Genomic DNA, 26,993 nt, shown 5'->3' with positions numbered 1-26,993 from the left:
ATACCTTGGCAGCTACTGAAGAATGTCTTGCCTTAACTTCTACTTGCTGATCAAATCTAACTCACTGTATTAGGTTTGTAGACACAAACAGCCAAATTAAAAATGTGCATCTAAAAATATCCATGTGAATTTTCAAGCGAAACCTGTACTCATATCCACCCCCCACAAAGGTCTGTTCAATAAAGATGGTGTTGAAAGAAGAGATCCTCTTTTACTAATCTCCACCACATTACCTTGCATCTTCATAGTCATTACAGCTGAACAGCACATCACGTATCCTTATAAATGAACACTACAAGCACATGCAGAGCTGCAGTATAGTCCTTCAATAACCAATATGTTCATCCTCTACAGGTCCAAGAGCAAAGCATTTGAGTCACACCTTGTAAGAACAACAATGCTTTCTCTAAAAAAAAATAAATTCATGAGCTTCTAGACAGTGTATCCACTATCACTGTAGCGCCTGCAAGTTATGCAAAAGGGTTCTTTAAAACGCCATGGAAATCTGCTTTGCAAAGTATTCACTTCGAAAGAAAGAAAGAATGCCATGTGCTTTAGCTCTTCAATTCATACAAAAAATGTTTAAGGACATTATGGGTAATACTGACATTTTTGAGAGGGCAAACAACTAAATGTTTAGGTGAAAAGCAAATTTGAGTTCTCAGCTGTCAAAGAAAATGTCAGTGGTTTTATACTCTAATTGAGTAACAAGCCTGGGACTGCCTGCTATCCCCAAATCTTATGCAAAACTCACTGATCACAGTGAAAGTGATACATCTGGGGGTGTACATGTGACATTCTCTGGAAAACTCTTAATTTGCAGTTCCTTGTAACATTTCATTCATTCACAAATCTTAGCATTTGAAACCTCCTCATTTTTGTCAGCATATAGTTAAGAAAATTTCTGGTAGCTGTTGGAGACAGAAGAGCCAAAACCCAGATTTTCTCCAGTTACTGAATATAGCTTGGGATAGAAAACTATCAAGCCAGATTCACTCATAAACCACTTCTGGGTCTGCCAGGAATTGAGTACTCCTGACTCTAGCTACATCTGGACACATCAGGGCACTGTAGAATCAATCCTTCTGTCCTGAGAAAGCATATCATCTGTCCGTAAAGCAAAAGACAAAAAAAAAGACACAGAGAGTTTACACACATGAAAGCCCATTCTAGGAACTAAGCAACTGCAGGCCCACCAAACCCGCATACAGGAGCTTCAGTTTCACTTTGCTGTTGAAGAGGAATATTATACCTCTCTCTAAATATAATGGTTTGCAAAACAAATAATTCTTATGTAAGTTGTGTGGGGAAAAAACCCTCTAGCCATTATTTAAAATTATTACCTCTAATTTCCATCTTCCAAATACAGAAATTATTCCTGGCTTCAATGCTTATTCCTTGTCCCCAATTAAATTCTCACAGGAGTCTGAATGCTAAATGCATCTTCCTGCATTTACACACTTCTGCTTTTTGCCAGAAACAGGGACTTGGTTTTGAAGCAAGGCTTAATATTTCTTCCTATGGGCTGAGCGGCTACGTTTTGTAAAGGAGACCAAGTCACTGAGGAACACCACTGTGCATTACGCTCAAAACTGCACCAGCAGGTCACTGATATTACCTCCTACAGCACACCTCCCTCAGAGCACTCTCAGCCATTGCTGAGATATTTTCTACCGTTTTTTTCTTTTCTTTGTGTTCTTTTTTTTTGGCAGGGAGAGGGTAGGATAGGAAAGGCACAGAAGGGAGCGACGGTTTTGCACAGATATCTACAGGTTATCATAAAATAAGAAAATCTACAAGCAGTAATGAAAAGCCACAATCACTTCAAGAACTAGAGACCTTTTACATGGCAAATCCTACAGACTTTTTATACTTTTCTTTTGTAGGCAACTGGTAATCACTATCATTCTCTCCCTAGTCAGACTATGCAAAATCATCAGAAAATTGAAGTGCTGCCTTCATCCTGTTACAAACCCAGCAGAGTCAGTTCACTGAAGGATTTCCTCCAGTAAGGTTGCAAAAAAGCTAAAACGTTGCTTCCTTGAGAGAAGCTGAATGACTGAAATGCTGGTAGAAAATACTCTTTTGAGAGTAACAAATCAATGCAAAAATATTTGCCAATAAAAAAAAAAAAGGAAGAATGCAGTAGACATTTACTGCTCCTCACTAAGTCACGGACATGCATGCGGCCAAGCTCCTAAACTTCAGCATCCCCGCAGTGTCAAATAGATGTTGCCAATTAGCAGGAGCTGGTTCTCCTGCAACTTCCTTGTTAAGCTTGCTCACCACCACTGGCTGCGGGGGGGAGGGAGGGAGGGAGGGAGGAGCTCAGTAAAGTAGTAGCTTTCCAACAGGAGCATCTCCTCTAACACCTGGAACCTTGCAGAAGCACCTGGATTTTTTCTGCAGCAATGGATGGGTATGTGTGCATGGCTCCATCCCCAGAGCTGCAACACTGGCAGCCTGCAGAGCCTTAAACAACTGTATTTTTCCAGCACATCAGTCCTGAGACAGAGGTGAAGGAACTAGGAACTCTGGAGTTCAGGAGAAACTATTCCCCTTCCTTTCTTGCGCAAGAGAGTAAACAGGAAAGAAGCAGGAACAGAAAAAGTCATTACCATGAAAACCACTTTCAAAGAGATGTGGAAAAGACAGGGGGATAAAGGGCCAAGGAAAGATATTAAGCATACTCCCTAAGCAGTCACCAGACCCTGTTCTGCTGGAATACTCTTCATGTGGCACAGGTGTAAGAGCGACCACAACCAACATCCTCATCCTGCCCTGAAACCTCCAATGCAGAAACTACACACATCAACAGCACGGAAACCCACTTACAGTCAGTGCAGAGACACTATGAGATCATACTCGGCTACTACAAGTTATAAGCGCCTCCAGAGAGCTCTTGCTCTTGTGCAAGTCAGACAACCATAGTTCACTCTTACAGTGAATTCATATATAAGACAAAAAGGACAGTGGGATACTGGAACATATGGAATGGGAATCCAGTGATGATGAAATTCAACCACAGAAGACAGGTAACCATCAAGTAAATAGTCAAGGACAGGAAAAAAGAAACCAAAAAATGGGAACTAGCATTGAAGTAATAGGTTTGGTGCTAATTCAGATGACTATTTTCAGATAGCTACCTGCATAAAGGCTATCAGAACCTCATAAAGCACTAGAAAGGTACATGGTATTTTCACCTACACATTAAAAAAAATCAAAATAATTTAAAACTACTTTTTGAAAGATCTGTATGGACTGCCTAAATAGGATCAAAACTTTTAGTTGGAATAAAATTCCTGCACACAGCAGTGGCATTCCATAACAGGGTACAAGCTCCATATATGCCAGTGCCCCATATATGGAGCATATATGCTCTGGCATATGCCCAAAATGTCTTCCTATCTCTCTATCTAACACTAACTGAACTACAAAATTAATTTATCCTAATTAAATTATGACAGGGCTTTTGCTGTTCTATTTGCTCTACCAAACTAAGTGAATGATCGCTACCACAGAATACATTACAGGAACACATTTCTTTCCTGATCATCTCAACCACTTAGATACAAACGCAAATAAAAATAGCAAATGCAAGCACAAAATCACTATTACTGAATCTGATATATTTTGCATTAATTTAAAAGGTCTTTGTTCCAACAATTGCCATTCAGTTCAGAGACTAATGGTGAACGGCAGACACATGAAGTGCCTCTCAACATAAAATTTATCCCTTGTGGCTTTCTATCCTACAGAGTATAGGATTTTTTTTTGTTGCAATCGTGGGCAACTGCAGGGAAGGATATAAAGCATGAAGCACAATGTTCTATGTTTTTTTCAGAGATGTAATACAAAACTTTTACTGTAGTTCTAAAGATTTTTGTTTGTCTTGAGTATGCCACACGATTCCTGCAATTAATCACTTAATATAATTTGTCTATGCTTTTCAGGCAACAGGTGAAATGAACTGGTGAAAAATAACCTTCTATTTCTGTTACTAACATGGCAACAGGACAATGGAAAAACCGCGACTTCAGGAAACACAGTACACGGAGGGAGTTTGTAAAAATTTTGCTTCACCTCCCACCCCAGTCCCCATTTTAAATGCCCTTCTCCAAAGTATTTCCAAGAACACGGAATTTTTCAGAGATTTTTTGACAGTGGAAACATTGAAATCTAATTACAGTCAGCAAAGGAAAACTAGAGTTAAAACTCCAGTGTGTGTCCTGCACTAGTCTCCTTCACGTTGCCTTGGCACTGAATACCCAGTGCCCTATTATCAGCCACCGCGATAATCCGACTGGCACAGATACAAAACCCACATGACTGTCCTCTGAGGATGCCCTTCCAAACTCTAGTGTAAGCATTATGCCAGAAACGAAGCTAAGAGCAGGAGCCCTCATAGAAATTTGATGACTTAGTGTACTTGACCATTCAAGTCACATACAAGTCACTATGGCCCTCTGGTACCAAGCAGCCCAGGCAGATAAGGGTAGCCATACTACAAAGCCGTACATACCCAACTATGTTCCTGAAGTGGTACCACATGGGTTTTTTTGCTCTGCCACAGCTGGGTTCAGTAATTTTTTGCCAATGACCTACGGAATCACAGAATCATTTAGGCTGGAAAAGACCTTTAAGATCATCAAGTCCAACCGTAAACCTAACACTGCCAAGTCCACCACTAAACCATGTCCCTAAGCACCATGTCTACACGTCTTTTAAATACCTCCAGGGATGGTGACTCAACCACTTCCCTGGACCTATGGAATGCTTCATCAGCATTCAGCTACTATAACCTATAAAATCAGTGGGCTCTTAGCCCACACACAAGAAGAATCAAAGACCTGGACAAATCCCCAGTCAGGCTCTCTTGATCCCGCACGTACCAAACATGGTATGATCATTTTGTTTGCAGTTTGGAAGTGTGATTTGGAAGCAAGAGTCTAGGCAACTTGCAAAAACACGAAGTGAGACGGGGTTCTGTGGCAACCCAGATTTCACCAGAACCAGAAAGGCACAAGAGTGTTTTAATTCGTCTTTTTCCTCCCTCAAACCTTTGATTTGCATGTTGCATGACACTCATGTTACTGGAATTAGGACCCTATTTCATCTGTTCTGATGGCTTCCTAGCTAACTACTGCCATCCTGGAAAACCTGAGGAGACTTCACAGTCTACTGAATTCATCCCTACAGAACAAATATATCCCATCACACACACAACATACTCAAAATACGCACTTCTTAAGCCCACTTCCAGACAGTGAGAAAGCAAGAGAGTATTCTCTATATGAAAGCAAACAGCAATGGCAGGCAGGGGCTAACGACTGGAGTCAAAAGTTGCAACATGGTGAAGAAAAGTAAGAGCATGGAGGGTGTTGCAGCTTTTGGAGAATCTGGTCTACAAGACTGTAGAAATCCTTCCATTTTTGAGCAAATGTGCCTTTCTTGGAAGGATCAGTCTACTTATTAATGAATCATCATTCATGTGCTCTGTACTTCATTTAATAAACATCTTTTTTCAGGCTTTACCACTCTCCTCCCAAGCGTTTTTCTTTTCTCCCAAAAGATATAAAACAACTTTTTTTTTTTCCCCTTAGACTCAAGAAAACCCACAACCCTCATGTCAGAGCAAATGAAGAGTAGCTGATCAGCAAGTCCAGCCTCCTTAGACTTGCTGTCTGGTGCTCACACCACCTTCTTGGGCAACGTGGTCCATATGGCAAGAGAGGCAAGGAAAGCTCTGGGAGGGAAGGGCAGGGGCTGAAGGAGATTCCAAGGGTAAGGCAGCTGCAGAATGAAACCTTATGGGAATCTCTAAAAGACTGGAGTACATGGTATGTAAAACAGATGCCAGAAGATTTTAAGAGGGTTATGCATAGCATTTCCCAATGGCTAACAGCCTGAAGCGTCAGCCTTGTTCTACTGAGACGCAAGCCATCCAGACATCTGTCTGCATGCTGAGAAACGTCAGATGACCACCACCACAATGCTGGATGACCAACAGGAACCAGACTCTTTCTGTGCAAAACCTAATAAAAAGTCCTTCCTCCCTCAGTAAGTTACAAGCTATGGTTCCCTTTACTTTTGTTACAGTTTAAAAACTAACAAGGTTATTTTAAAGATTAATCCAGCTATACTTTTTAAAAATGGAGCAAACACTCATTAAATGGAGTCAGACAAGCTGCACGGAAAACTGAAATCCTCTGTTTATCCACTCCAGCAGCACAAACTTTCCCCTGCCCCCCCTTCCTCCGTCCCCAGCTCCCTCAGCCCTGCCCTGAAGGGATTAACAGTTCATTTGTCATTCTGATTCAAAATTTGGTTTATTTGCTTGACAACGCAGAAGTTTGTGAGAGACACAGTCACAAGTCAACAAGGAAATGGGCTGAAACCACCAACTTACAGCATTAGCTACTGAATGCCATCCAGTTCTTCAGAATAAATACATTCCACAGCAAAATGATCAAATGTGTCTATTATTTTAGATTTAGGTTTCCCAGATCAAAAGTTTTGTCAATTTGTACAAACTGTCTTAAAGCCTGTGACCTTTGCAAAGTTGAAGTTTTACATAAATAGTTATCACTTTTTTCAAAACCTTTATAACTAATTTTCTGAATTTAAAAAAATGGTTTTTTAAGGCAATGAACATTTTAATTTTCTATGGTATGTGTCCAAGTTCTTTTGATTGACCCATTTGCTTTTTTAAAAACTAAACAAAATTATTTATGAATAGTTAGAACTTTGTTCACAGCCTCGATTCTTCTATGAGATATTAATGATCTGTTTTAAATTTTTACTTTAACAGTTAATTTTTGCTTATATAAGGAAACAGGTATTAATTTGGAAATAAGCAAATGCACACTTCAGACAATTATTAGGATTTATTTGCCCAAGACTCAATTACTTCAAGTCAATGAACTCCAAGGAATAAGGGTCATTGCAAGGTCATTGTAAAGTAGTGAACAGGACATAGGTAAAGATAGACATTAGACCATAATTTCCTCAGGGCTTACAATATTCCCTTCCCCCCTCTTCTTCCCCTTATTTCAAAACACAGTATCCTTCATCTCTCTAACCCCTCTTTATTTTCTACCAAGGAAATTAAACACCATAAAAATGCTTCTCTGGTCAAGAAAATCCTTTTTCCTTGTAAAATAGACCAATTTGGTGTTGATACACACAAGAACTCTGCCTCAGCATGCCCCAAAACACTTCAAACATTCACCATTTTGAGTGAAGAAGTGCTCTTAGACATAAAACCCATACTGCAGCCCCTGTGCACACAGCAAAGTGTCTCTGTGGTCAATTAGTCAAAAGTGCAAGATTAGGCAAGAAAGAGAGATTAATTTACCTGACAGAACATCCACTCCATACTCAGTATGGGGCAACAAGAATGCAGTTGAACCACAGCATCAAGGCATGCCCCACCGATGAGGCTGGGCTGCGTTTCAGACAAGACACGGAGGTTTGGCTGGGATTTGTGGATCTGTTTACTCATTTACTCCTTCTTTGCTCTCAGGGACTCTCTCATTCCCTATTTCTTTCAGCAGAGGAAAAAGAGCTGGGCAAACAAGCAATGCGAAAAGAGGAGCTGGGAAAGACAGAGGGGAAAAAAAGGCACTACGGCAGCAAGACCACATATCACCTCAGCAGCTGCCCATCTTTTCTCAGTCAAGATGCAGCATCCCTCATTCCCATCCTGGTATCACTCCCAGCTCTCTGGCCTCAACAACCCCAGTCCCTTGAACCTACTGTCCTATCAATCCCTGTCTTTTCAAGAGCTTCCTGGTACCCATTTCCATCATTCCACTTCACGAACCTTTCTTACTATCTTCCCTCCTCTGCTCACCAGGGAGTATCACTCCAGAGCCTTTTTCAGCTCTGGTGCCATTTCAGTCTCTTCTACTGCCCTGGGCATCCCTGACTTTCAAGAACTTGGAGGGGGGAAGGGGGCGGGGGGGAACAGGAACAAGGAAGATAAAAGGAATAAGGCTTGCTCCACACATTTTGGATCATGAGGATAGACACCTAGTAAAACCAATACTCAGGACATACATACCCAAGGGCAGTAAAAGTAGTCACCCCCATTAGGTGAGCCTAAAAGTATAGCATGCAGTGAAAAGTGTGTCACGAAAGTCCAGGCAGCATGTTTCATGCTGAAAACATACTGAAAGCACAAAACAGCCACTTTCAACAGATATTTACCTTTTAATTTAACACTGTAGTTTTTCCAAAAGGATGAGCAAGTGGCTCTTCACTATTGCAGAAGTATGCAAAAACACCCCCACATTGTATTTGACGGCATCATAACTGCACTGTCCAACCTTGCTGTCGTTAAGTCAAAGGCATTTCCCTGAACAGCCCTCAAGGGGCTAGACAATTCCTGTTGCTTTGAGCTGCCAGATAACTGCACCGAATAGTAACGTGCTGCCTCTGCCCTGGTACAACATGGCTGCGCGTTCAAGGGAGCTGCTAAGTGCCGGGGTGAAGGAAGCAGATCATCACCGTGAGCGCAGCAAACGTTTGGATTTAAGCCAAGCATTCACAAGACGACCTGGACACTCCCACCAGCTCAATTCCTGTCGTGCTCCTCCACCCCAACTCTTTTCCCTCCATGCTGCTGAAATACACAGCTGCTCTTGTTTGTGGTTTGTTCAGCAAGCAGCACTCTTCATCTCTAAACGCCTCCCAATAACCCATAACGCTAGGCAACTTGTGCTTCTCATCTGTAAGCTCCCTCTCCGAGCTAAGAAAATTAGATACCCTTTCAAAGCACTTGCTTTGAAAAAGTCTTGTAAGTACATATACAGCGCTGTACATTTACATTGGACAAGACAAGGTCAACAAAATGCACCTCATGGGTAGACAGGCAGATAGAGAGGTTGGCACGGGACCCCAGGATCAACATAGTCCACCCCCTGCACTGTAAGCCCTGCAGAGTCCACCCACTCCTGCAAAGCCAAGCTCTGCTCTGTGGCAACACTGTGGCATCACCAACCCTGTTCTCAAAATCTAACAATGTGTTTGAACCTTAAACACCATGATCAGAGCAGGAAAGAAGCTTACCCCCTATCTTATTTAAAGGCAAAAAGATGTCTAATAATGATTAGTTCAGGCACCTCCTCAAAGAGTTCATCTTTGGACTGAAAGTTAGAGATTCAGAAAGAAAAAAAAAAATTAGTCCTGTATTTATTTTCAAGAAAGTTGCTCATATCTGAAACTACTGGGGTATAATAACAATTGGTGAAGTTGAAGTGTATTTTCTCTTACAAGTGGAACATCAAACAAGCAGCACTTCAAAATACAAGCTAAATGTCCAGCCCCTTACTTACCCACTGAGTATCTGAATTGGAGTTTTAGCACAGTACTGGCTTCTCATCAAATCTGTACTACAGTATTATAAACCCACTTAAATCACTCTTTCAAAAGGTAGGCTAACCTATCTTGTGAATCTCTGTTTTCCTCCTACTCACACGCACATTCATAAATGACCTGCTGATAAAAGGCACAAAATATGAAAATTATGAACTCCAGTCTCTAACCTGTCTAATTCTAAGCTGCATGGGTTTACACCAAGTATGTTTGTCAGTTATTTCTTCCCTTTCAGTGCTCGGTAGTTTAATAATGGAGAAATACTTCTGGTTGGTAAAAATTCCAGTGGCAAATGTTAGTACAAGGTATTGGAGCAACTGTGACTGTGGGTCCACATGGGTCAGAACAAATATCCTGTATTATTACAGAACAAATAACCTATATTATGTATTACTGCAGAAATACAAGCCACCACAAAAAAAAGACAAAAAATTCATTATCATTACACTCTCATACTAATTCATGCTAACTGTAACCATAAGTACTGCAGAATAGTTGGTGCTGTGGTACTGTAGAGCAGCTAACACTTGACACAGCATAAGAGTCCCTTGAAGGAAGATATTAGAAGCTATTGATATCTCACAACATAGCAGACATCGGAATTTAATCATCCCTATCACCTCTGCATCCACATGGACTGAAATGGGTGTATATGCATAGAAGAATGTGTCTCACACGGTGATAGAGTCAGCGGTTCCCTGTCAGATGGACTTTACAGAAACCACTTTCACCAACACTGCATTTAGCTGGCTGAGAACTACTAACATGAAACAGCCACTTTCACCTTAGGTTTGTCACACATGTCCAGTTTACCTTTTCAACCAAAACATAGTACCATTTCATTTTTTTCTTTATGAAATATTTGCCTGCTTTTAAAGAAAAGATCAGTTTAGTTTAATGATGGTTTGTCTGGTTGTGTTCCAACTCAATTGACACACAATTTAGCCTGCCAAGTTCCAATTTGAAACCAGGTTCTGCCATAAACTGAATTAACAAGCTGTTTGACCACACACCAGCAGGGTCTAACAACATTTAGTTCTGAGGAATATTTATTTCTCTGCCAACTTTATGATAAAAATCAGTAAAATGATTTGCCCTATTAACCATCAAATATTTCTAACAGTTTTTCCCTTTGTGAAAACATATGCAGACAAAATTGAATCCTGTGCTGTTTGAATGCTTTAATTACAGAAAACTCATAGTTACAAATGCCAGAATTTGCAATGAAAACTCCAGCCAGGAAAATATTTTCCAGTGGGATTTACATGAAGCTGTTCTTGTCAAGCAACAGAGTTTACTCTTGTTGTCTTAATAAAACAAGAACTTAAAAAAAATTCACACACCCTTAAAAGTTACTATCTTAAAGAATATATGCGGGGGGGGGGGGGGGGGGGGGGGGGGGGTTAGTTAGGCTATGTGCACAACATACTTTAAAAACAATCCAAAAGGTACAGAGCCTCAGAAGAGGCAAAGGATGGTTCTAGATTTGAAAAAAATAATTTAAAAGAATCTTGTTTGAAAAACTGTAACAAGCACCATAAAACCTGGACTCTAGTTTCTCATCCTTGGACTTTTTATACATTCAAGTCAGTGACTTGGAGGAATCCATATCTTTCAGTTCAAGATAGCATCACAACCACTTCTACATGAGGTTGTTGGTCATTCACAACACACAACAAAACTGTATTATAGACACTTAAGGTACACATGGGCTCTTTATACCAACTAGCCTTCAGGACTATGTATTCCTGAAGCAATTAAAATTAAACGATCATAGCTTTAAAATGCTGGTTCTACAAGTAACCCAGAGCATGCACCTCAGAAGACTGAGATGTTATATTTTCTTACTATTAAGCTGAGTAAACATTAGTTCAATTTATACTTATGCCCCATGTGAAGCCGGGAAGGTTTCAAGCATTTAATTGCAAGATAAAATTTCAAAAACAAATGAAAATAATTATGTATTCAGATGTATTAAAAATATCTAACACCATAATATATATATTTTATGGTCCTTATGCTTTATTAGATTCTCCAAATATCCAATTCAATTAACAACATTAGCACTAGCAATTAGCATGCTGCCAGGAACATCAAGATTTGTATCCAAATATCTCTGCATGCCATCATTATGGCTGTTCATGTACTTCAAAAAGAAGATTAAAAGCATGATTGAAGAGGTTGTTAATGTTTTACATGAAGGTTCTTTTCTTCTAGTTCATCTGGTTGTACAAAAGCTCATTTTGTTGATCTGTCACTTTTCTGATTAGACTGATGAATGAAGCATTGACTTACGTCTGCATACTTCTGTAGTATAACACAATTGCATTCATTTAACAATTAATCAAAGACAATGACATACTTCGGAAGATATCATTTAGTTTTGCTTATCAGTTTGCTTAGCAAGAGCAAATTCTCAGGCTCCTGAAAATGAAATAGTGCAACATCAAATGATAGAAATGCCTTGTTTTGATTTAGTATAATTTGACTGCCTAAACACATTTTAAATAATTTATTCCCAGATGGCATTAAAAGCTATAAGTTATTTCTTCTTTTCACTGGCAGTTTAAATAAACTGAAGGCCAAAACCAGTTTTAACTTAATTTTCTTTTTAATTAGTTAGGATTTTTTTCAAGGCTTATACCAAAAATGATAACTTTTTTTTCCCCAGATACTATGTAGCTTTGGTCTACATCATATATTTGCCTTTGCCTTTTAATTAATTTTACTTCACATTAAAAAATATCACCACCATAAAATAAAAAACACTTTATGAAAATAATTTTATAACCTTACCATAAAAACTAAAGGGCTTAATAAGTTTACCATCTTTTAATACTTTCACTATTTATATTTTAAAAAAATGCACAAAGCCCTTTTAAAGTACGTAAGAAAGATTACTAGATAAAAAATTATATGGTGTGAAATTACATTAATCCATTTTTTTATGCAAGTGCTCATAACTAAGTAATATCTGTCTCAGAACTTGTTCCCATGGACTTTAACATTGCAAGGTTAAGATCTAGAAATAAAAAATGCATGACTATTATATTACTATAAAGTATTCAGATTTAAATGAGAGTTTTTCCTAACTGTATAGCTTTGACACAATCTTCATATTGTATACGGGCTTAACAAATATCCAAAAGGAGAAACAGCATTTGCCCTTTTGCAATGAGGAACACTTCTGCTGCAGACCTTCAGCTGGAAATCTCAAATAAAGATTACTCCAGCCCTCTCAAATAAAAGAGGCATATTAATACAAAACCCCAGTTTCCCAACTGTTTTAGCTGCAGTTAGAATATTTCCTATTAGATAAGAGCAAAGGTTGCATAAATCTCAGCCAACTTCTCACTTTTTTGGGGGGTCATTTTATGCAAAATTTGTGAGGCCCAGGTATCATATATTTAAGCCCGCACAGATCCACAAGAAAAATGCAACCCTATGCACTTTGGGAGAACCCAACACACACTGCAGTGAAAAAACAGCAGGAGCCCAACCTTACTTGTATAAGACTCCTGGATATTCTCAAGAGCTGAAGGATTTACCTGTCTAATTTCTCCTACTGCAATTACAGTAGTCAAGTCTAATACACCTCTCTCACATCCATTGCTCACATCCATCTCTCAGGCTTACAGACTGAATGGAATCCTGCTCATCCTCACGTTAAAAAACAAAGCCTAACTCGGAAAAGGGCTACCAGCTTCTAAGCAGCATACAGGTACATGGCACTCCTTGATCTCAGTGTTGCCAATGGACTAAATATTTTCAGCTCTAAACCTTTACAATTTCTGCAGGTTTGATGGGCTTTTTGGGTTCTTGTTGTTTGTTTGTGGGGGTTTTTTGCTTTTGGTTTGGTGGGGGGTGTTTTTGTTTTTTGTTTGTTTTACTGTCGTCAAACTCACCGACTTCCAGATGAAGAAAAAGGCATTTGGCTCCCTTGACAGTCAAAGCTGCATCACAGTTAAATTGTACAGAGCCTTTTGTAGGAGAGACTATTGCTTTTCAGCTGCTGTTGGCTCAGTTATGTAGCCTCCAAACAAAGGAAAAAGCTGGGTACTTGGAATTTATTTTTAAACTCACTCACAACCAAATGCAACTGCAAAATTCCACATCCACGTAACAGAAGCCAAAGCTGAATACACTCAGAATTAACTTTCATCAGTTACAAACACTGTTACTTTACACACACAATCAACTGTGGGGATAAAGCAAAGTCTAGGTTGTTTAGCTATTGCACAGCCAAGAGTCAAAAGGGTAGCATAAGGGTTTATTTCAGAGCACTCAGACTCATGTTCCTATAATTATTAGTACTTAAGAGTTTGAGTTATTTTTCCCTTCAGCAACTCCTCTACTAAATGAAGTGGATTTTTGCAAATGAGACACTGCTTGTCTTTCAGTCACAGCATAATGCAGTCTAGGCAATAAATTTTTTCCCACTGTGTGCATTGCAATTACAATTCTTCACTGATATCATAACTGAACATGGTAATAAAAAATAATCAGTATTTATCTAGTGCCTGTGGATTAAAACTTTTCTTACACTGTTGAAGCGAAGCAGAAGTTAGCTGGTTTTAGAGGTTATGAAACGTACCCAGACAAGGAGCAACAGATTTCTCTTCACTGTTCCACAGTAGCCCAGCATTCCAACTATGATGAGGAAACAGCAGACTGCAATCATGACCGGGTGGACCACAGGAAAGTAAGTCAAAATGACAGCCTCCTCCACCCTAAAACCAATCAGAACCATAATAAAAAAAAGCATAATCACACAAAAATGATACAGAAGAAAAATGCAATATAGCCATTAAAATGAAAACGGTAGATTAGCAGATGCGTTCTTCCTGGTGCCTTACACGTTTCACAGAAATCTCTTCTACGTGGTTTTAAAGTCAAATGCTGCATTCAGGTACCAGAAAGTAATGCATCACCCAAAATCTCTTTGGAACAAAGGCGATCTTCCTGTCCTGCGTTTGCACAGTATGTAGCACAATGAAGCCCTGTTCCATCACTAGGGCTCATAAGCACTGCTGTAATAAAACTAACAGCATTCCTAAATCTCTGGAGTGAATAAAGTATTCAAAACTAAACAGTAATATAATACGGTTACATGTTGGCAAAGAGCCAAAAATTGATCCCTGTCAGAAGAGAAAGGCACATGAATAAAACAAGACTGAATTCATATCTTTCCCCCTTCTCTAATTTCAATTGATGCCAGAAATGGTGGCAAAAATACACCCTTCAACAAAACAGTAATTAGCTCAGCTAAAGGCTTCTTAATTCTAGAAATCCTAATTAGGAAACTTGCCACACAGAATGAACGACATATACCGCAATCAGTCACCCACACAGATTAACAGGTTTAAGGAAAGCTTTACCTTGTTTCTGCAGTTAAAGTGAGAACATTATTCAGGTAGTCTCTCATCCAAGCAGAAACACCTAATACGCTGATGGACATCAACTAAAAAGAAAAGATGAAGTTATTTATCATGCATTTAAAAAAAATTGCAAGATCATTCATAACTTAAGTAGAAGATCAATCATCACAAACATCTTTCATGCATTCATTTATCCAAAAAGCATACTGTACCCCAAACTGTACTTCTCTATGCTTAGAGTTGGTTTGTTGCCCAAGTATTTAGGGAGCCAATGACAATAATCTTCTCTTCCAGTATGCATAATTAACACCTGGAGTACCTTCTCTTCCACCCAGTGATGCCACTGCTGGCTCAAATCCCACCACTGCACAACATACCACAAAAACAACAGGGAGAGTTTATGCTGCTAAAATCAGACTCTTTCAGGGCTCACAGGTGATATCCACCAGTCTGTATGAAACCATGAAGCCATGCTCAGGTACACAGCCAGTGAAGAATAATCTGAAGCCCCATACAGGATACAATGACACATAGGAGAGGAGATTTATCTTGGGGTTAAATTTAGAAGAATCTGATTGTCTCGCTCATTCAGATAAAGTCACACCACAAACACTACGCCTCAGTTTCCTGAACCATAAAATGACAATAAAACTCACTGCACTTCAATTATAAACCCCAGATCATCAAAGCATTTGGGTACCTAACCTGCCAGGTACTTGAGAGGCATAAAGCCACTACACTTTCACCAGGACTACTCCTATGGCAAGTAAATCCCTGAGACTGAACCCACCTAGAATTGCCATCACCTCAGCAGACCCAGATTTCTGTCACCTGATACCATTGTGCACTCCAGCACACCTGGGATCTACCAGTAGAAGCTCTGTCCTCTGATTTTCTTCAGAAGCCAAACCTGAATGACATGGTCAGAACATACCTGCCACACCGTGACAGCACCAGCTCTTCTGCCGCAGTAGCAGAAGTACCACTAGAGGACAAGGCACTCTTCACGGCACTTGTCCATGTATTTTGCACTGGGCTAGGTAAGTCAGTGGGCCCTTCCTCCTGGAGGAGGGCTCACGTAACAGCAGCAGTCATCCCACGTTTGTGCATGCTCTCTGGCCCCAAGAGCACCACGTCTCCTCCTGCACGCGCAGGACAGACGGAGCACTGCTCCCCAAACAGAAGATGAGAGATGCAGCTATAAACTCCTTCAAGGAGAGGAGGGAACCACTAAGCTTTTCTACAAAATGGAGCAAAGTTAAGGTTATTAATGCCACTGCTTACTTCTCAAACCATTTCAGGGAATTCAGCTGGTTTATTACACCCAGAGGAGAATTTAGGAATATCAATCTCGCATGGGCATCTAAGCCTGAACCGCAGCTCAGGGGCTGAACATGACAGACTCAGGACTTCAGAAGCACCACTGTGTAGCTGAGGGAGGGAGACCTAAGCATGCTGGCTCTCCTGACTACTACTGTTTTCATGCATTGTATAGGTGTATGCCAGGAAACCTCAGCATTATGCTAACAGCTTCTTAAATCAGTGAGTAGTGCTAATCTTCCCTGTTGCCTTCAACAGCTAGCTTCCCACATGCCCTCATATTTCCCTAAAGTTGTTATGAAGAACAAGTTAACTGGTTCAAACCTAACACGTAAGAAAAGTCGCTCTGTGTCCTTACCGGCTCCTTTGCCTGCAGCACACCCACAGCAGGCTACTTCTGCCTTTAAAATTTAATGAGAAGTCCCAGTGGCTACCCCACGGCTTCCTCCTGCTTTTCAAAACTGATGCCCAAAGCACAGGCACTGCCTTGGTTCTGGGTGGTGCCAGCGAGAGCTCTGGGTGCTTGGCATGCTGCAAGCATAGTCCTGAAAGCTAGTGCGTGCTGCAAGTCTACTATGTACACGTGTCCTTTACGCTCTGTGGGATCTATTTTGGCTGGTGGAACAGTAGGAGTAAAGAATGTTTTCTGTTGTGTTATTTGCAGGAAGCTGCAGAAGCAAGGAAAAGATGATGACTAGAATCTCCTCCTAGATAAACGCCTCAACAACAGCTACCTCCTTGGAAGAATGCATCAGGCAAATAGACCATACAAGCGACAAAAAACATGTTTCTAACACAAAGAGAGGTAAAGAAGACTACAAGCAGACAGCCTACCTTCTTATGGTCAAAAAGCAACAGAAAACATTTTTAACCCTCCACATCTCCCTGCAAGGCCTGCTGATACACACAGAGAAAGTGTTAGCTCACACTTCCACTCTGTTTATAGTAAAATACTTAAGACAAATTTGGTTACTTCGCTTTATAGCAGTGGTGGTCAGGAGTGAGAAGCCCATCAAAACCACACTCCTCAGCAATTTTTAATAAGAGCCAGATGGTCCTGCTACAAAAACCGTACCAGAAAAATGTTCACTTGCTAAATAATATTCTTCCTCCCATACCAGACTGGTGGACTGTCTAGTCTCTGCTCTCCATTAGGAACTCGCAGGCTGCATTCATTTTCTTTCAGCCTTCAGTATGCAGCAATACATTCCTGTACAATACTTGCAAGAGGAGGTGGATCCCTTGGAAGAAGGCAAGAGATCTCTCCTTCAGCAGAGCTAAGATTTGGCAGACAAAAGAGTCACCACAAAGATATTGGAGCCTGCAGGTTGTTTGGAGACAACAGGGAGATCATGGAGCAACAAGCTAAAAGGCAGAGGGGACAGAAAGGACTTCCTAGAGACCAAAACAAACAAGCAGAGTCCTGCCACTGAGAGAATCATTCAGTTTGCTAGAAGAAAGGACTTGCCTACAAAGGCAAATCAGGAAGGAGGAGAACTTGTATTTCTGCTCTGTCTGCTTGAGTTTTCTCTACCTAGATATGCATTTTTGCCCACATAAAATCAGTGAGGGGAAAGCCTAGGCAGATACATCTCCAAGCTGTGGCCAACACATGGCCACATGACTTCTACAGAACTGCTTAATGACCATATGGTGGAACATGACTCTGTTTTCACTTACCATGAACAGCAACTAGAAGAAAAGGACTGCTTCCTTTCACCTAGGAAACATAACCTTCACCAATAATGTAACTATATGAACAGTATTTCAGTTCATAAGAACAAGCTCTCTATGAAAGGTGTCTCAGTTCAAAAAGCTTTTAACCATTTAGGTGCCCCTGGCTGTTCTCCTGCAGTGTAAATAGCTAACAGCCAATTACTACTGTTTCTTTCTGGATGTAAATTACATGCAAGAAAATTCCCTCTGTAACCCCTGGGAGAGCCAGGCTACAGCTCACCCACTCACACACCCTGTGCCCTGAATGATCTCACCACCATTAACTCCTTCAGGTGTTACTGACTTCTTCTGTGCTTACAATGCACATATGGTATCAACACAAGAGCTAGCTCAGCATTACTCTAAAAACATACATGCACAATGCCTTACCTCGCTGTTACACAGATGTTACACACAGATTACCTGTGCAACACCCTCCTGCCAACCAGACAAATTCCCTGGGAGGCACCTTTGGCACCTTATTTTGAAGAAAGTTCAAAGTGAATTATTACTCCGAATGACCCGAAAGCCAGAGTGCTATGACACACTGGGTTCACGTCCATGAAAGTCAGTAACACTGTCAGACCGGGGCAGCATAAAGACATGGCTCAGAAAGAGAATAGGTGAATACTCAAGAAGCTTCTCTTGAACAAAGAGGCCCATGGAAGAGCAAACCGTGATAACTCAAAAAAGCAATTCAGCAATAGGTTGATTACAAAAGGTATATTTTATGGCACATAACCCAGCAAGTGCTTGGTAGCAAAGCGAAGTTCTGGGAAAAAACTCGTATCCCTTCTGACCAGCAAAAGTGAGTCTCTGGGCAGGAACACCCTGCAGGATGAAAGATGCATTTGTAACACCAGACTGCCCTGCGTAATGACTGATGTTTAATGACAAAAGATTATCAAGCACTAACTCACACCCATCAATCCACTTGCTCACCTGCTCCATAGCCACAGGGGAATCACAACACACACGTGCCTGACCTCCACCGCCTCCTGCTTATGAGTCAATATGCATATGTGCTGCCCTGTAAAGCGCTACGCATCCTCAAGTGCCAGCTGACATCATGGAGGCTCCAGGCACCCACCACTTCACAGCAGAGGCAGATCTTCAGCCAGCAGCACAGGAATTACACTAACACCAGCAGTACAAGTCAGCCCGTGGGCTCAGTAGGCAGGAACAGTAACAATCTCCCCAAAAACCTTGGTATGCATCCAAACCTACCAGCAAAGAACAGCAGTCGCATTACTGCAATTCACTGCCATGCGATTTTCAAGGAGTCATGGGCAGGGGCAAGGTCCTGATTACAGCTTTTGCGGGTTCATTTGGAGGACAGAAAAAAAGTGGCCTTAAAAAACTGGCAGCCATTACTGGCAGCAATTACTTCAGCCATTGTTTTGTAATTAATTTAGATGTAAAATACAGTTAGAAATCTGTATCAAGCAATCAGACAAATGGACACAAGTTTATAAGCAATAAAACTACCAAGATAATTCTCACCACATTAGCAGTTACATCATTTCACCAAAAAGTTTTCATCCAAGCTTCTCTGATGACAGCCAGTCTGCTGTGCTGTAAACATAATATGATAGTAGGCAGTAAAACTTGTTTATTTGTTGCAGCTGGCTGCACAAGTCACTATGGGTTTCATTCTGAACTGTCAGTGTTATACAGCCATCAACATGACACTGAAAAGTTTACAAAACCGCCTGCTGTCATACTCTATTTTAAATATATTTTCACCCTGATTAAACAAAGGTAATAAATTATATTTTTATATATGAGCAACATGCGGATCACACAATAATATATTACAATTCCAAACTAATTTATGGCATAAAGTTTTTAAAGCTACTAGAGCATTCTCAGACAACTTAATTACAATATCGAACAATGGACTCGAACTATTAGGAGTGGTCATTTCCAAGCATAGTTTAAATTATCTTTGGAACTCTTTTACATAATTACGCATCAAAATGAAAACATCAAATCATCTTTTATTCATTAAGTATATATTTTAAGCCCTTACAATGACAGTACTACTCACAATGCCTTTGAGGCCATACCTAAACTGGAAAATAAATCTGCATTTTCAATTAATAAATGAACATGAATTTCTGTCTTTGCAGGAGCAAGACCAATTGCTATAGCTATTTAAACACCTCTTTTCATTCTCTTGTCATTTTTCTCATTCAAATGGTCTAACACCTTAATTTTTTAACAATGAAAGTTGCTTTGCTCAAATTTGAGAGAAGGGTGGGGTTTTTTCATTATTACATGGGAAGAAAGATTTAAAGTAGCTTCCACATTAAAAATCACACACGTTTCTTTTTATTCAAACAGGTGGGATAAACAACTTCAGGCCACGCTCTGGTACCTGTACAAAATGCTGACTAGCAGCACCACAGAGCAACTTGCTTTGCAGAAAAAGGTTTCCAGCTCCAAGAAAATTACTTCCAAGATATGACAATGTTCATCGGAATACATCCTTTAACTTTAGTAAAGAAATAAACCTTGAAAAAATTTTCCAGTTAAAATTGATTTGGGTAATCTCAGCTGCGACTTACCAAAGGGGGGGGGGGGCAGGCAGAAATCACTACAAGGTCATGAACAGAGCATGTTGCAATGCTTTCACAGGATTTTCACAATTGGGTTCAATATTCAGATCATTGAACAAACACAGATGACTCAGATCCCTGGACAAACAGATGACTACATTTTTTTGGGAGGGAGGGGCGTAAGGGCAGGGGAGAGCGGGACAAGAGGTCTTGTTTTTCTGGCAAAAGCATTTAAATGTTTACAGAAAAAAAGGTGGCCTATAAAAAAAGGAAATTCCCCTATTCCCCACTAATGCACCTTTTATTCTATGGACATGACAACATCTACTTTTAGCTAAGGTTCCTACATCGGGTTATGCCTTGGTCCCCTCCCACTTGCAAACAGCTGAAGCATGTACTTATTTACACTTTGAATCCGGGTTTGCTTGCACAGCTGCAACAGGGAGTTAACAACCTGCTCCACGTTTGGCAGGGGCTGGAACTTGCACGCTTTGAAATAAGGCAACTGCCAGCGCAGTGACAGGCTGCTAACGGGTCACCCTCCTGGGGGAAGCAAGCAAGTTTTCCAGCAGTTGACTGTGCAAGGTTCCTACAGCAGCACAGCATAAAGAACAAATAAAAGCCCAAATATGCAAACAGGTTGAGGTACAGTTCATCTATCAGCTGGTTCTTCCGAGTGTCAGACCCACCTATCAACTTCTGGGCTGTGTAGCATAAGGGTACATTAAATGCAAAGAGGGATAAGAAAGTGCATATATTTCTGCATCCACTCTCTCTGTGAGTACCTAGTCACTGCATTTCTTGTCAGGACATGATTTGTGCCACTTTTCCCTCAAAAGTAAGCATCTCACTGTCAAGAGACCTTTTGCCTTTGGGGAAGCAGAGGCACGTGCTGCTGATCATGGGTAATTTGCAGCCATGCACAGAGCTCAAGTGTCCAGATCCACATCACAAGCCCCACACTAATGTCAAGATGATATGCCTTCACTTATACACAACATACTCTTAATTTTGTTTCTGTCAGAGCTTGGTTTTGTTCACAGACAGTAGTCAACCTCACAGATGGAGGGCAAATTATTTTTAAACCCAGGGTATATAACTAGAAGACTCATATGAGACAAGGGTACGTATTTCCTATGATCCACGGGACCTACATATCAGCTGGTTGTGGGCACACCACTTACTTTTCCTGTTTTACACATGAATACCCATAAGCACATGAAGTCTGCGTTTTTAATTAAATAAGCCTGCATTTTTAATTAAATCACACATTCCTATAAAACTGCACAAAATTAAACTGTCCCCTATACCTTAGGAAACATCTATAAGAGATTAAAAAATTGGTACTATTCCTATGACCCTTGCCTAGTGTCTACCACAGATTCTTGAGATGATGGACAATCTTCAAGGTACAGAAGCAGTGCCTGAGGATTTGCGAATAACCGGGTAGCTATCTTCTACAGAAAGAGATGTGAATTTAAAGAAAAAAAAAAAAATGCAAGTACCTACAGGCCAGATGGACCGTCCCAGTTCTGCTGGACATCATAGCCTACTAATATGAGCAGTTGCCCTTGAGCTATTGGCTCAAATCTAGTCAGCACAGGTTTGTGCCTTCATCCTCAAGGTAGATGCAGTGAGCTCCACACAGTTAATCGTGAAGATTACCCAAAAAATGTCTGTGGTTTCATCGATTTTTGAATGCCAATTAAGAAACATATTAGTGTAATTTCTAACATTAGGGTGGGGTTTATTTTTTCCTTTCCATCATCACATCAAGCCACTCTTTTTCAGGACCATTTTGCAGAGACTCGTCTACCAAGTCACTGTTGACAGGCCATGCAGGGTGAGCCATGTCACCTACGAAGATAAACATGGGATAAAGAGTTATACAGAAGTAGATACAAAGTTGACTTATGGCTGAGCTCTACTTTGTTAGGATACGGTCTGGTAATGTAATGTTGTTATATAAATAATGCAGCCTAAAGACACCAAAAAGTAAAAGATTTCTCAAAGACCAGAATTAAAAGTATTTCTGGTCCTTTAAAACTCCTCCTATAGCTTGCTCTGCTGAACGCATTCCTTTAAAAGACACAGTATTCCCACAGAAGCTGCAGTTATTCTTGCGTGGCTTTTAGGTATTTACTTTATACAAGAATGCTAAGAAAATCAGGTTTCAATTACGCATGTCTACACTGCAGTCTCTAAAATCAGAGTATATTAGCCTAGAATGAACCCCATGTTTACACTGCTATAGGTACCCAGACAGGCAGCATTCACTTCAATGGATATTATTAGTCACTTAAATTCCTTAAAAACTTGACCCTAACTCTATTCATTCCAAGTATCTACAAATCCCACAGATGTGAGTGGAAGTTGGAAAGCAGCAGAAACACAACCTCTATGCAGAATCTGGTTCCAAGGAAGGGAGGACAGACTGATTTCTTTCTCATGTCACAGTAGATTTGAAAAATGAAGAAAAAAATTACAAGATTCACCACATACATTTGAGGTTGGAAAAAGAAGGAAACACAATACCACTGCTTCCAACCACCCTTAGTGCTTCCTTGCACAACACTAATATTCCCTTGCTCTAAATTCTCAGGTGGTACACATAACCAAAACTAGAAGATTTCAATGTGCAAGGTATTCAAAACAGAAGGAAAACTAACTGGAAGCTTGCTCCTCTTTCATTTTATGTGATTTTTTTGTTCACAAGCACAAATTCAGGGTAGATGCAAAACAATTTCTACTACCTGCCAGGAGGGTTTATTGGCTGCAACCACATAGTCTAAATTAGATGGTAGTGCTACGTACATGAAGGAAAGCTTAGGCACTACTCAACAGAAACAGCATATCCCCAGGCAGAAAAACCTCACAAGGTGAAGGATGTGGCAACATCGCTGGCTTGGCTCAAACATCCAGTGACACTATTAATCATTGGTTAAGAGATCCTTACCACCTATCACAGTCATCTGCAACTTACAGCCTTGACTCGCCCAAGCCACTATAGTACAGTCATCCTCAATTACAAGCAACACAACAGCAGCTGCTCTTCCTTTCTGCCTCACATGCTCACAAAAAAAAAAAAAAAAAAAAAGTTGGCAGTTTTCTCAGGAGAGAAAGTCTATACAGACTTTTTCCCGCATGTTAGCTACATTTTGCCTTTTTTTTTTTTTTTAAACAAGAAAATTGACAAAAAATTGTGCTGCTTTTACTTGCATCTATTATCACAATCCCTAGGGGCCACTGCCCTTGTTACGCTCCTGTGTTATGCCTGTGCCATTATTACGGGCTGGCCATGTTCTGTGACTGAAGGTCTCCCTAGCATAAATGCTTGCAAAGGTGGTTTAATTGGGAAAGAGACCTCAGCAAAGTACAGAAGAACAAAGGCAACATTGCAAAATGTGGTGAGGAGGATTTCTGTGAGGACAAGTTATACAGTGCTCAAAATGAATGAAGATGCTCATGTTACATCCATGACCACTACTGAGCTGGAACAGTGTCAGGAGCTTGCTGATACAGAAAAGCCCCACCAGAAGGAAAGACCCTGTAGTCTTATAAACTGGATAAAATATGTTTGTAGAGCTATCAAAACTAAATTTCTCCAAGTCCTGACACATGCTATCTAGAGACAATAAAGACCAGTATTGCCGCTAAGAACAGAAAACTAGGAAGCGCTAGGAGCATGTCTTCTCTCAAGCACCACTAAAATAATCTGCTTAGTTAAGCAGTGTGTCTTGACTACAAAACACCAAATAATGTATTTTTTGAGGTCCCCTCTTTTTATTAGGCTGTCCAGAATGTAATATGCTGTAAATAGCAGTATTACAGAGTGTGAGATTAGAAACCTGCAGAAATCAAGTTGGGTCTCTCAGTCACATAAATTACTTTAAGAAGTGACACTCATTTATACATGAGGATGGCAGAAGAATGAAACCAAATGTTAACTGTAGGATTTAGTCTGAAGGATATTCCTTGTCCAGGGCACTGTCAAAAAAACCCTTATGAAGTTAGAAGATCAAGGAGGTCCCGAAACTGCAACTCCCATTGCTTTGAAAGAGACATCTTGAAGTCAGATGCATGATTCAATTGACCTTGGAAACAGCTTCCAGAAGGGTATCATCAGGTCTACTACCACAGTCAGTCACTTTATCAACAACAATTAGAGCACTGACAACAGATTTATTCCCACCTCAGATGAAAACACCTTTCAAGATCTGCTGCAAGTTGCAGCTCCAGAAGTACAGATCCATTCACATCCACAAAACTAGTGTTTTTCTGGAGCAGTAAAGGCAGTACATTTATTGGTCCATTATCAAAACAGGATGAACCACTAAAACAAGAGCCTTGGACTTCCAGTTGATTGCTTATGAATTATTTACAGCTAAGCAGCGTTCAGGCCAAAAATTACAAAAAGCTTAACAAACAACATTGCCTGCCTGCCTCCCTCTCACGCACACACAGGTACATCGCCCTGTCTACCATTCCACATCACAGCTCATCAGCTAAGCCCAGTAAAAAAAGTTTCTTTCCAAACAGACAGCATGCAGCTGTACACTTACGAGCAATGCTCTGGAGAAGCTACAAGGATGGCAGCAGAGTGACTGATAAAGTTCTCTCACTTCTCTGCTTCTGTGGGCTCCAACAGCAACCAAATTATGAAGACACCAGTGTGTTGCAGCAACCACCCACATCTTAAGTTTTTCACCAAGGCTGATGGTCAGATGAGCCAGGTCTGTTATGCATAACATCTTAAGGAACATCACAGGCACTAGTCTGCCCTCACCAGGCTGCCAATGACAAATGCTGGAGTCCCACCATACACACACTGGAACAGTTGCACACACAACATGCTTGAAGCTTACTTTAGATGTTCCCTTCTAAGAGGTCGACAATCAGTTCGTACCAGACAGTGACTACTGGCTCTTGCACAGTTTTTATCAGGCCTTCAAAAGCTTCAATCCCCCAGCTTGGAGGAGAAAGCAATCCTTTTTGCACAACGTGTGGTTAGACCTACCACTGGACACCACCACAGTGAAACAAGGAGAGAATGTCACCCTATTCCAGCCCGGACCTTCAATCAAACCATGATTTTAAAAAGTCAACATGCACATCTTCACTGTTTTCAGCCAAACACTGGTAACTGACACAGAACTGCGCACATTATCAACAGGCTTGAAGACATTTGGAGGCAACGGCCCTTGGGAAGAAAGGAAGAAAGCAAGAAAAAGCATAAAACACTCCAAGATTGGGTCTGAAGAGAATCACACGTATCCCTCCCAAATTGGGAGGCCTGTACAGACCCCGGAATTGCGCGTTGCCCTCATCTGCACCCACTGGGACAGATCCTGCCGTGCTCAGGACACAGGAGGAATACAGCTGCACATTTTCAAGGGGCTGATCTAGTCTAAACTTCCTGACATCCAGCCCATAACCTGGGCTGGTATTTATCACAGCAAGCACTAACATAAGCAACAGGCAAGCTAAAGCTTTCCAAACGGAAGGAAAAGCAGCGGCAAGGGGACATCATGGCCCCCATCCCCACACCAGCAGGTACGCACCTGCTGCCAGGGGAACTTTTCACAAGTAAACTCTGCCTTGTGGGTCATGCTCTGACACTCAGAAAAGGCAGTGGCAAAACTCCCACAGAGCTCAACAGGAGAAAATTCAGGCTCTGACAGAGGAGGAGATATGGCAGATTTCACTACAACAAGCAGCTTGTAGCAGATTTGTATTTAGCTGTTAAATACACATCTGAACAGGACCAGATAGGAAGCAGAAAGAGGTTTGGGGGGGTTTTTTGTTTGGTTGGTTGGTTTTTTTCCCCACACATTCCTCGAAAGAAGTCTGATTTAACTGCAATACATTTACCTACCCACCCACCATGTATCCTATTTCTTACCACACAATTCTGGCAGACTCAGGGGTTTTTTGCTTATTTGTTTATTTGCTTTGAATGAAACCATTGCATTCATCTGCTTTGTAAAATGCAGAGAACTCCAAATGGACTGGCCAAGTGTTCATGTGAGTTCCAACACCTTTAATTTTATATACATTATGGAAGACAGCTTTAATTCTTTGCAGCATCTGTGGTGCAAGTCATCTGCTATACTGGCATTTATTATTTAATTACATATTCACATGCTTCAGCACTATACAGATTTCACTTAGCTGCTTGGGTGTAATTTCCAGTGTCCTGGCCTCAGCTAGGAAGATTAATTACACACATTTTTTATATTTTGGAGACAAGCATGAGAAGTTACCATTTTCTTCCCTAAGGCTTGTCATACAACAACAGACTCAAAAGATCCTTTTTCCTATATGACTGGGGGGGAATCACTTTCTAGTTAAGGGTGATCTGAGACATCATTATTTAAAAGGCAACAAAACCTAAAGAATGAGAAATTATTTCTAGCCATGAATACTTTAAACCAAATCTGGACATGAATTAAGAATAGACAAAGTTAACAGCACTGCATTACAGATGTAGTCAGTGCTGTTCGACTGCCAAACTCAAAGGTGCTGTGTAGCACCACACCTGAGGTCCACCATAGAAAAACACATGAACAAAACAATGAAAAGCTGGAAGAAGCAATCTGACATGGAAAGGAACTTAAAATCTGAGCAAAGAGGGCAGACA

The 26,993-nt window shown here is 40.6% G+C and overlaps 1 protein-coding gene across 4 annotated transcripts in view; it reads right to left on the bottom strand.

Moving 5' to 3' along the window:
• The window catches only part of TSPAN12 (tetraspanin 12), a 47,044-nt gene that overhangs the window by 16,727 nt on the left and 3,324 nt on the right, over positions 1-26,993 (bottom strand). For all 4 annotated transcript variants that reach the window (XM_075493316.1, XM_075493306.1, XM_075493324.1 and 1 more), the window contains 2 exons: positions 14,757-14,839; positions 13,973-14,108 (listed from right to left, as the gene is read on the bottom strand). In XM_075493316.1, coding sequence (XP_075349431.1) covers positions 13,973-14,108; positions 14,757-14,839 — 219 coding nt within the window. The remainder of the gene's footprint in view (positions 1-13,972; positions 14,109-14,756; positions 14,840-26,993) is intronic.

Source organism: Mycteria americana, chromosome 1, assembly GCF_035582795.1.
Source record: "Mycteria americana isolate JAX WOST 10 ecotype Jacksonville Zoo and Gardens chromosome 1, USCA_MyAme_1.0, whole genome shotgun sequence".
NCBI lineage: Eukaryota > Metazoa > Chordata > Aves > Ciconiiformes > Ciconiidae > Mycteria > Mycteria americana.
This window is presented reverse-complemented; position numbering and strand designations above follow the sequence as displayed.